This window comes from Monodon monoceros, unplaced genomic scaffold (assembly GCF_005190385.1).
Source record: "Monodon monoceros isolate NGI ecotype Baffin Bay Population unplaced genomic scaffold, NGI_Narwhal_1 Super_Scaffold_6, whole genome shotgun sequence".
Lineage (NCBI taxonomy): Eukaryota > Metazoa > Chordata > Mammalia > Artiodactyla > Monodontidae > Monodon > Monodon monoceros.
In genome coordinates this window covers 80,362,285-80,374,822 of record NW_021703783.1, presented here as the reverse complement: position 1 = coordinate 80,374,822, position 12,538 = coordinate 80,362,285, and the positions used below count along the sequence as shown (strand labels likewise).

The 12,538-nt window shown below is 39.3% G+C and overlaps 1 protein-coding gene across 4 annotated transcripts in view; it reads right to left on the bottom strand.

Moving 5' to 3' along the window:
* The window catches only part of ANO4 (anoctamin 4), a 357,757-nt gene that overhangs the window by 84,195 nt on the left and 261,024 nt on the right, over positions 1 to 12,538 (bottom strand). For all 4 annotated transcript variants that reach the window (XM_029205408.1, XM_029205406.1, XM_029205409.1 and 1 more), the window contains one exon: positions 10,614 to 10,674. In XM_029205408.1, the coding sequence (XP_029061241.1) occupies positions 10,614 to 10,674 (61 nt within the window). The remainder of the gene's footprint in view (positions 1 to 10,613; positions 10,675 to 12,538) is intronic.

Here is a 12,538-nt window from a genome sequence, read left to right as displayed (position 1 = left end):
GGAAGTAATAATGCAAATGAATATAAATGAGTGACTAGAGAGTTTGTGAAACACTCTAAAATGCCAAGATGAGGGTAATCTCAGGATCCAGGAAGGACAGGAATGTGACTCCATTTTAAGAAGCCGAAACTATTACTGGCATTGGGACCTCTTCTGGAGAAAGCCAGTGTGTCCAGATAGGGGAAAAACAAGGGTAGCTGAGGAAAAACAAGGGCCTAAGAACACAAATTTGGTAGTTTCATCTAACGTAGATATTAGAAAGGTATCCTGACATGGGATAAGAATGATTAATCAAGCAGAAAAAAAATAGTTCTTGCTCCCCTCTTTTATTCATTTAACAATTATTAATTGCATTCTTTTGATGTTCTAGGGGTTTTGCTAGCTGTACTGATTCCCATGCTCAAACAACATATGGTGATTAATTTGGTTTCCCAAGTTTCCTGACAGAGGAATAATGTGATGGTCATTATAAAATAATATTCACTACCATATACCTGTATTTTCACATACTAGCTTATGCACTGGTGTTTGCAGAGTTTAGAAGAGTCTGTATCCCCAGGTCAGATTAGCTCTGGGTATTCCAACAGTGTTTCTGAACTGGTAATGCCTAGGAGACACCACGGATCATGACAGTTTCTCCAGGGAACCACAATTCTCTGAGGCCTTGTCTGAGTGTATGCTTCCCTTCTATAAGAAGCCATTAAACTGCAGCAGGCTGAGGACTTTCGCTTCCACTCATGAGGATTAACTACTACAATATAAGAAACAGCTGTTATCAGCACTGGACAAGAGAGTGCAAACCTGTGACACCGAGAGAAAAGAAATAAATGAGGTGGGCCCTAGGAGCATACCGACTCATTGCTTCTAGGCAGTTCCCAGGCTACAGTTCAGGCAGGGAGAACAAAAACAGAGCCTAGTGGTCTTACTGAGCTGGGGAGACAGAGATTGAGTAGGGAGGGTGAGTTAGCAATTATCTATGGGGCAGAATACCAGAAAGGAAGGAGCTATACTAAAAGAAAGCTGCAATATCAGCAACAAGGTCCCCTCTACTCTTGACATGCATGGGGTGAAATTACATGAGGCTGCTTGGTAGCTAAACAGTCCTCAGAGTTCACAGAGGGCCAGAAGACGTTCACAATCCCACTAGCCAGAATGCAGAGTATTATAATACATAGGTATTATAAGAGGCCTAATACAGGTGATGCCTTAGTTGTGGACTATTGTAAGTCTCTGGACTTACAATAAACAAGCTAAACACAAGTTTCAAAAGGATCAAACAGGGCTGCAAGTTAGTTAACTGCATGCCTGAACAAAGTCCAGCACTAAAGAAACACAACAAAACCCAAAAACTCAACACTTTCCAGCACTGAATAAAAAATTACCAGGAATGCAAATTAGCAGGAAAATAAAACCTATAACTAAGAGAAAATTCAATCAATCTCAGACTGACAGCCTAGAAATGATAGAGCAAGGATGACAAAACAACTACAGTTGGCCCTTGAACAATGTGGGGGTTAGGGGTGCCGACCCCCATGCAGTTGAAAAATTCACATATAACTTTATAGTAGGCCTTCCGTATCAGCAGTTCCACATCTGTGGATTCAACCAATTGCTGATCATATAGTACTGCAGTACATATTTATTGAAAAAAAATCTGCATATAAGTGGACCTGTGCAGTTCAAATCTGTGCTGTTCAAGAATCAACTGTATTATAAATATGCTTCATATGTCAAGAAGGTAGATAAAAACCTGGACACAATGGGGAAAGTGATAAAATATACAAAAAGATCCAATTGATTAAAATCTGAGATGAAAAATGCAAGATATGAAAAGAAAAATACACTGGATAGGATTAACAGAAGATTAGCTTTTTCAGAAGAAAAATCAGTGAACCTGAAGACAAATCAACAGAAACAATATAAAAAGGAGCCTGGAGAACACAAAGACTAAAAAGACTGAAAAAGGGTAACCAAAGTATAAGTAACCTGGAGGACAATATTCAGTGGTCTAACATACATGTAATTGGAGTACTAGACAATATGATTCTGGAAAATTTTCTAAGAACATGCAAGACCTGTACATTGGAAATTACATAACATTGCTTAAAGAAATTAAATAAATGAAAAGCTAAATGACATTCATGGGTAGAAATATTTGATAGTAAGTCTTCAGTATTCCCAAACTGATCTATTGATTCAACTAAATCACAATCAAATATCAGCATTTTTGGGGGGTAAAAATTGACAAGTTAATCCTAAAATTTATATGGAAATGCAAAGGACCTAAAGCAGACCAAACAATTTTTTAAAAGAGGAAGATTTCAAAGCTTACTATTATGCTATAATAATCAAGACAGTGTTATTACATAAAAGTACACATATAGATCAAACAGAAAAAAATTTCACATATAGACCTATACATGGCCAACTGATTTTCAACCAAAATATGCCAAGAAAATTCAAGGAAGAAAAGGATAATCTTTCAGCAAGTAGTACTGGAACAATTGGATATCCATATATGCAAAAAAAATGGATCTGACCCCTACCTTACACTATATACAAAAATCAACTTGAAATAACTCATGGACCTAAATATATGATCTAAAACTACAAGCTCTCTAGAAGAAAGTCTTAGGGACCTTGAGTTTGGCAAAGATTTCTTAAAAAAACAAAAATCACAGAATAAAAGAAAAAATTAAATTGGAATATATCAAAAGTAAAAACTCTTGCCTTTTATTTTATTTATTTTTCATTTTAAACTTTTATTTATTTATTGGCCATGCCACAAGGCATGTGGGATCTTAGTTCCCCAACTAGGGATCAAACCTGTGCCCCCTGCAGTTGGAAGCATGAAGTCCTAACCACGGGACTGCCAGTGAATTCCAAGCACTTGCTTTTTATTTTTATTCTTATTTTTTATTTTATTTTTTAACACGTTTATTGGAGTATAATTGCTTTACAATGGTGTGTTAGTTTCTGCTTTATAACAAAGTGAATCAGTTATACATATACATATGTTCCCATATCTCTTCCCTCTTGCGTCTCCCTCCCTCCCACCCTCCCTATCCCACCCCTCTAGGTGGTCACAAAGCACCGAGCTGATCTCCCTGCAAGCAATTGCTTTTTAAAAGATACCATTAAGGACATAAAAATGAAAGCCACGAACTGGGAAAAATATTTGCAAACATATGTATGCTAAAGGACTTCTACTCAGATTATATAAATAACTCTTTTAACTTAAAAATAAGAAGACAAGCAACCCAATAACAAATGGGCATTTGAACAAACACTTCACTAAAGATGTGCAGATTGCAAACAAGCTCACGGAAAGATGTTCAACATCACTAGTCATCAGAGAAATGCAAATTAAAACCACAATGGGATAACACTATGTACCCACTAGGACGACTAAAATTATAAAGACTAATAATTCCAGGTGTTTGTGAGGATGTGGAACACCCGGAGCTCTCATATAATGCTATTGGGAAAGCACAACGGCACAGCTACTTCAGAAAACAATTTTTTATAAAGTTAGACATTCCCTTATTCTATGATCCACCAATGCCACTCCTAATTATTTTCCCAGGAGAAACAGATACAAAGACTTTTATGCAAAAGTGCAAAAAAATTTTATAATAGCCGTTAAGTCTCAGCTGTATTCATAATAGCTAAAAACTGGATTGAATCCAAATGTTTATCAACATTTGGGTAAACAAATGGATAAAATGAATAAACAAATTTTGGTATATTTCAGGCAATGGAATACTATTCTGTACTATAAAGAACAAAGTACCAACATATGCAACAATATAAATGAATCTCAACAGCTTTAATCCCAGAAACAAAATGCTAAATACTGAAAGACTCTATGTGTATGCAATTCTAGAACAGAGTAAACTATAGTGATAGAAAGCAGGTTTGAGGTTGCCAAGGGGCTGACTTCAGAGGCTTGAAGAAACTTTCTGGAGAATGAAACTGTTCTATGTCATCATTACAGTGACGGTTACATGACTATATACGTTTGACATAACGTCAAAATGTACACTTAAAATCACTGGATTTTATTTTATGTGAATTATACCTAACTAAAACTGATAAAAATGTCCTATAATCCTATCACCCAGAGGACACCACCATTAATATAATATAAAATACCTTTGTTTAGCTCACAGGAAACATTTTGACCAGGCCCAACTGTGAATGGCTGCAAGTAAGAAGAAATTAACACATCCCCTCCAGAGTCTGTCCAGAACTAGGAAATATCTACAATGACTTATAGCCTTTTTTATTCTTCCTCCTCACCTCCCCTCTCTTTGTTCTACAAAAGAAACTAGCATTGAAATCCAGGCAAGATAGTTCTTCGGGACACCAGTCCACCATCTTATCAGTCTTCTGGCTTTTTGAATACAGTCACTATTCTTTGCCCCAGTATATCATCTCTCGATTTATTGGCCTGTCATGCAGTGAGCAGTAGGACTTTGGACTCGGTGACGCTTCTATGCCTGAAATCACACTTTATTTGTATACTTTGTATCCTATATTAAAAAGAGTTAAATATAGCTTTGTGTTACATTATTATATGCTTGGAAAGACGATTTTTAATGGCTACTTATAATTTCCTTAACCATTCTATTGTTGGATATTTAGGTTATTTCCAACTTTTGTCTGTCACAAACAACTAAAGCAAGGAAAATATATTTATGTATGTGTTTATATATGTTTATAATATATTTGTTTTTTAAAAAATTTATTTATCTTTACTTATTTGTGACTGTGTTGGGTCTTTGTTGCTGTGCACGGGCTTTCTCTAGTTGCAGTGAGCGGGGCCTACTCTTCGTTGCAGTGCGTGGGCGTCTCATTGTGGTGGCTTCTCTTGTTGCAGAGCATGGGCTCTAGGCATGCGGGCTTCAGTAGTTGTGGCACGTGGGCTCAGTAGTTGTGGCTCGCAGGCTCTAGAGCACAGGCTCAGTAGTTGTGGTGCACGGGCTTAGTTGCTCCGTGGCATGTGGGATCTTCCCTGACCAGGGCTCAAACCCATGTCCCCTGCATTGGCAGGCAGATTCTTAACCACTGAGCCACGAGGGAATCCCAATATATCTTTTTTTATTCTGTAATTAAGATCTTCCCTGACACCCAATTCTGCATGATGTTTTAACTGAGCACTGGAACAGCCTTCTTCGTGGCTACCTTCCACCTATTGGTCCCCACTTTCACCCCTCCCCACACTGTTGCCACAGTTGCTTCCCAAACACAACTGATGATGTCACTCCCCAGTTTACAACTTCAGCTGGCTTTCTGCTGCCTACAGGGTGAAGCCATGGTTCTCTGTTGTGGTACAGATGTTGTGTGATAAACAGAACTCAGGCTTCAACATATACCCTGTTATGGCTGAATTGTTTCCCCCTGCAAAAAAATATGTTGGTGTCCTAAGCTCCAACCTCAGAATGTCACCTTATTTGGAAATAAAATAACTGCAGATTAACTAGTTGAGTTCATACTGGAGTAAGGTGGGCCCTTAATCTAATATGATTAGTGTCCTTATATAAGAAGACCGCCATGTGAAGACAACACAGACACGGGGAGAATGCAGGTGAAGATGGGGGGCAGAGATTGGAGCCATGTTCTCTCCAAGCCAAGGAATGCCAAGGTTCGCTGGCCAGCGCAAGAATCTAAGAGAGACACATGGGACAGATTCCCACACAGGGTCTCCCAAAGGAACCAACACTGTTGACACCCTGACTTCGGACATCTAGTCTCCAGAACTGTGAAAGGATAACTTTCTAGGGTTTTAAGCCACCCAGTTTGTGGTATATTGTTACAGCACCCCCTAGGAAACCAGGACACATTCTATGTCCCCAGCCCATGTAATGTCTAAGCATTCCTTTTCAGAGTTTTGCTCACACTGTTCTCAGCTCAGAATGTTATTCATACCTCCCCCAACTCCATTTATTTGCCTGGCAAATTTAAGACTTGGTTCCAATATCTATTCTTGGGTAAAAGCTTTTCTGCTTTTCCTTTTTGCCTCAGCAAGTTGGCTGCATGGACCCTCACTGTCTCTTTATAAATTGGACTTAACACCTAGCATTATAATTACCAACTTCTGAAAGCAGAGATCACACCTTACTCATTTTTTAGGTATACCCAGTGCCAAGGGACAGTGAATATGCACTGTCTCCTGAGTAATGAAATCTTATAACATCCTATAGGAGGTGAATGCCACAGTGGACATACTTCAGAATGACTCCGGAGTTTGGCAGACGAAATCTGGTTTAAAATCCAGACTCCACCACTTACCAGCTGCTGGGTAATCTTAGGTAAGTTGCATAACCTCTCTGAGCCTGAATATCCTCATCTATAAGATGGAGATAGGAATTTCTTCCTGGTGGGTTATGAGAAATTGATGAGGTATCATATGTGACTGCACCTACACACCAAGTAGGCATTTAGTAAATGTATACATTTTCATTTTCTGAATATACAATCACCGTTTCTCGTTGGATATAGAGATAAGATTATAAAAATTAGTGTAAATATCTAAAAACAAAAGGCAAATTATTATAAAATTTATTTTCAAAAAATGAGACATACTTCGTTCTTAAATTACTGATGGGACCATATGCAGAATCTTTGAATTTGCATTTAAACAACCGCAATCTTGTGATTTTGATTGGAAAGCTCTGAGGACCTCGATTTGTTTGTTTACTGGGGATAATTTAATTTTTGGCAACACTTGAAAGAGGAAAAAAAAAGAAAAAAAGAAAACAGAAACAAAGGACAGCGAGATAATATGCTTCCTGGCAAGTCTCTGCCAGTATCAAACTCCCTAATGACTCATTTTTTTTCCCCTAGGGAGAGAGCTAATTTAGACCATAATTGTCTGTCCCTTGAATCTTTCTGAACCAAAATGATCATTGACGAAAGAGCCACTCTGATTCAAGCCCTAGGCTCACAGAATAGTCCCTACGAGGCCCTGCAACACACGAGTGTGAACAGGAACAAAGGTGGTGGAGTTCTGTCAAGATTTCTAACCCCACACAAAGGCCCTTCCAGCAACTACAGACTGTTTCCAAATGGAGCCTTATTGTTTCTCTGGTGAACATACAAAGCAAAAGGCAACAAAACAGACACACCAACCCCATCCCTTCTGAGGACTTGTAAACCCCTTAGATCTGTTCTCATCATCTCCATATCTAGCAATTTCCCGAAAATAAAGTGCATTTGTTTTCCGAAATGTTGTAACTTGTCAACTGTAAAGGATGATCCTGAGACCATTAAACCGAGCTCCGTTAGAACTGATACGCGTTTATACTGGGCTCGGGACAAGTGTAACAGTCCTTTATTTTAAAGTTCAGATCCGTGAAACAGAAGCAAACAGGATTACAGACAGCACATGGTCCTAGCAGTGGAGTGGAGGAGCTAAAAGCTTGTCTAGTTTAACTCTTGGCTTTACCACTTTTTTCTAGCTACTGCCTCCATTTTCTCATCTATCACATGGAAATAGTAATATTCCCTTCCTCAAAGGTTGCTATACAGATTAACTGAGATGATACTGAACAATGCTTAATATAGCAAGCCCTCAATAAGTGTATGCTATTATTCTAATTATCACTGTTATTGGCTATTCTAGATTTCTGCAAAAGGCAAAGCCCTATCTACAAAGAAACACCTGGGGTAAATGATTCTTTTTCTCAAACTGGGAACAATACAAGATTTAAGTAATAAGTTGTCTACGAAGACAAAGCAATTCCGAAAATGAATTATTCCAGGCTTGCGTTGCCTGGAATGGCCCTAAAATGTTCCCTTTGTTCAAAGGTTATTACAAAACATCTATCAGCTTCTTACTGAGTGCCCTCCAAGGAACAAGGACTGTCAGATCTCCAGCCTACCTACTTGCAACCTCCATGCTCCAGGCAATCACTACCAGTCCACTGAGGTTGGCAGAGATAAAATAATAAAGTCTGTCTGTTATCCCCAGTATAAGACATTCCAACTTGCAAGAAAGGGATGCCATCCCCTTTACGACGGTGGTACTGGGTGAGGGGTGGAGATGACAACCTCTACCTTATAGACTATTATCATTCTACCAGAATTTTACTTCTGGGTAACTGTGGGAGAAGAAAATATTATTTCAGCCAAAGTATATGTAAAATTGGTGGAACACTGAAATGGATAAGGGAGTTTTGTGTGTTAATTCTTCTGAATACCACTCTCTCTACAGAAGTATTAACCTATTACACAGTAGCCCAAAACAGAGCTTCCCAATATGTATGCCAGGAATGGATTATAGGTCTGCCAGAGGTGATAATCCCATCAGTTTTGGGGGAGCCTAAGGTTCTTAGGGCAGTATTATCCCTGACCATGAGCAGGTTCCTTCATGGACATCAGCATGCTGTGCAAATATTATCATTTCCTATGTGTGTCATGACTTGAAAAAGTTTGGGAACCACTGGTTTAGGAAATGAATACATTTTCCAGAGTCTCCTCATTTGTGATCATGGCAAAGCTGAAGTACTGGATGTCTTATTATATTTCATGATCATGGTTACCAATACTAATATGTTCTAGAAAAGCCAGATACACATTCTTGACCTGAAAGGTCATTCCTGTAACCAAAACTCTATTATGGTTAGCTTCCTTTGTTTTCAAGAGATGCAGTAAGGGGTAGCACAAATAGTGAGGGCTTTCGCAAGGTCCACCAAGGGAGGCAGAAATCCCATGGGAATTAAAAGACTGGACATATTCAGACAGGATATGGAAGCCAGCAGCTTGAGAGACTACAGCCACAAGACACCCTGGGTCTTCACCCTGATACTCCCCTAATAACATGACTTGGCCACATTCTTTCTTTGCTTCTCTTGGGGGACTGTCTTGCATTTTCTCCCAGATGGCTACCAGTTGGCTTCTGTAACCTCTATTCTAATTTTTTCCACTAGTTCTTTGCTTCTGCTTACTTCTAGGTTCAATTTCTCATAAACTCAACCTGCTCATAATTCCTCCTGGTCCCCAATTCTACCTGCTGGTCAATCTCAATCTCCCTCTCTCCCTTCCTCCCTCCCGTTTCTTCCCTCTCTGCATCTTTCAGTGCCTGTTTCTACTGCTAACTCTCTTGTGTCGCTCCACATTTGCCAATCCACATTCTTAAGAATAAGACTCTGGGTGGCATTGCCAGCTCCTGTTTGGGCAGAACCTTCTCTCAGGCCACTCACCAACCTATGGTTTGACTATTCTTGGGACAAATGCCCACTGGGTGAAAGGGGCTGGAGTCATAGGGTTCAAAAATTTTTCTTCAACAGAGCTGCGGTGGGTGGGACAATTTGCTTTTGAAGAGCTCGAGGTAAAGAAGGCGTAACATACTTAGAACAAACCTCCCAAAGAAAACAAGGTTTTATATTTCTACATGCCAAAGAGACCATTTAAACATATTTATTGTCTTATAAAGAAACTCTTTTGGTAATTTTCTTCTCTTTCCCTTCTTTTTTCCCAATCCATCCATTTATCCATCCATCCATCTAATGAATATTAATCTCTCTGTCTTCAAAAGAAATGCATAAGGTTTTCCATGACCATAATAGTCCTTGAGGACCATGAACCTATTAGGGGAGAAAAATTGTGTATGCAAATCCTTATCAGTGCCCAAAGAATGGCATAAACCAAGTGCTATGGAAATTCAAAGGAGGAAGACATCTTCTGGCTGGAGAAGATGCCACTTCAGCTAGGCCCTGAAAGATGGCAAAGATTCTGATATTCATTCCATACATAAGGAACAACATGAACCTAAGCTTGAGTTAGTAGAGTTCTATAACCTCAAAATTCAGGTTTTGGCTTTTTAAGTTCTAGAAAAAATGCATAATCATTGTCAAAAAATTCAAACCAAACAGAAAATATATAGTATAAAAGGCCTGACTCTCATCACTGTCCACCTACCTTTCCGCGAAAGGCAACCTCCTCTCCAAAGGTAACCGCCATTCATTGTTTATTATGTATTTGTCCTGACTCTTTTCTATACTATTAAATTAGAGCTCTATAATTATTTGACTAGGAAGATATTATTAAACCCATTTTACCAAAAAGTGGGTTAAGTAACTTCTTTGGGCTAAGGAATTCTTTAAGTGAATGTTCCATCATACCTTGTTATTATAGGGCTATTGGCTTGAAGTGATTTAGAAGGACTCAATTCAGTATTGTGAGTAGATCTTGTTTATGAGGAGTCATTTTGACCAGAACTGGAAGAAGCCTAGAGGTGGGTACTCACATATTAGATGAAAAGATTCCACTCACAACAGAAAGTCCTATATATACTGAGATGGGTATTCAGGTGTCAGCAGACCTTTTGGTATACCATAGGCTTTATTTTTGTCTCCAAGAGAAGGTGAATTTTACTCCAATAATGGAATGCTGATGAAACTGTTGAAGGCTTAAGAGAAATAAGACATGTTCTCCTCTACAACATCACTTTTAAAATAAACCAAATGAATTATTTATCGACTTGTGTCTAATACAACAGCCAACTGAATTTACTCAAGCTTCTTCCTCTCATATCCAAAATCAGACTTTAAAGGAACATATCATAGAGTAGATAATGGGCACAAGTTATACGAACGTAGAACACTTACCCCAGACTGCCATGAAAACAGCAAAGAAGACAGTGGCTCCATTGTCAAAAAGGTGGGTTACCTGGGAACATTATGAGTCACAGTTAAATTAATTTCCTATATATAATATTGCAATTCACGTTTTTTTTTTTTTCACGTTCTGTAAAAATAGCTCTGACGATGCAATGAATTTGACAGGGTTTCTTTGGGGGATATTCCTTTTGGACCATAAGGAAGAAGGGATTTTTTTCTGTGAAATAGTTTGGATATGGAAAGGAGAATTTGTTCCATTTATGTGGCTATCACTTAGTTGAGCATTTATCAGCAGCCCCAATGGTGCTGTTAAGAATCTCCTTTTGCACACTATAAAAACTAATACACATGCATATCTCATGTGGATAGATTTATATTTAAGACCAGGTAGGGGGCTTCCCTGGTGGCACAGTGGTTAAGAATCCACCGACCAATGCAGGGGACACGGGTTCGAGCCCTGGTCCGGGAAGATCCCACATGCCGCAGAACAACTAAGCCCGTGCGCCGCAACTACTGAGCCTGCACTCTAGAACCCACGAGCCACAACTACTGAGCCCACGTGCCACAACTACTGAAGCCCACACGCCTAGAGCCCGTGCTCCGCAACAAGAGAAGTCACCTCAATGAGAAGCCTGTGCACCTCAACGAAGAGTAGCCCCTGCTCGCCGCAACTAGAGAAAGCCCTTGCACAGCAACAAAGACCCAACACAGCCAAAAATAAATAAATTAAAAAAAGAAAAAAGACCAGGCAGGTATTAATGTTGCTGCTGTAAAGGTTTCTGATTTCCCCAGCACTATTTTTAATGCTTCATTTATTCTCTTTGAAAACATGGCCATTTTGTGCGTGTAGTTTTGAGCAAACATTTTCTGGGCTGCCCCCGGACTATGGCATTATAAAGAAGAGCAACCCATTAACACAAACCACTTCTACCTTTATTAAAGCCTCAGGTAATCACTACATTTACCTCTTACACATAACACAAAGACAGCTAGCAAATACTTTATTGCTAGAATAATATATTCTATTGCAATCATCATAGCAGAAAGCAAAAATATCTCTTTTCGCTGTAACACTGCCAAGCTCATTTCCACCTCCAGGATAAATCACACCAACGTCAAGCCAAACTGAAATGATGACTGATACGTTCGTAAAGCATAACCTTTATTTTTTGGGTGCTTTATAGCTCTCTGTAAAGTATACTTTACTGTCCCTTGGAGAACGTGCCAAGTATAAACAGGTCTTTTCCTATTATATCAGATTGTGAAGTATTTCAAAATTTTCCAAAAGCTTATGACTTTTCTTTCTTTAAACACAGGAGAGATGCGGAGCATTCAAACACCTAGCGTGAGACAAAAGTCTAAAGCCAACTTATTTCGATGCCAGAAGGAGTGTTACACTATGTATATCAGGTGGTCAGCATCAAATCAAGCCCGAAAGCCTTGGTGGTAAGTGGTTGGTTTGTGCTCCTTCCTAGGGTATTTCCTGGTGGACACTCCCTGCACCATCAGGGAAGATTCTGGAATAGATTGTGCTTGTCATTGTTTTAGGCTGTGGGGATCATTTTTCCTCCTTCTCTGGGTAACATGGCTCAAGTACAACCAATCGGAGTCCTTCCCTGGAACTGGTATGAAAACACTTGGAGTGACACATTTTCCCGCTGCAGTTACCGATTTGGAAATATGTGAATCAGGGTGAATTAATAGGGACTTCTAGTTCCTCCTAAGATGGTAAGCTAGGACAGGCTGATGGCTCCCTCTGCCAAAACCAAACCTGGAGAAGCAGGAGAGTAGATTTCAGGAACTGACAAAACACACAAACCAAGATCCTGAGAAATGCCAGGGAAAACAGAAGGTTGCCTTAAGCTGGTGTGTGTGTGTGTGTGTGTGTGTGTGTGTGTGTGTGTGTGTGTGTG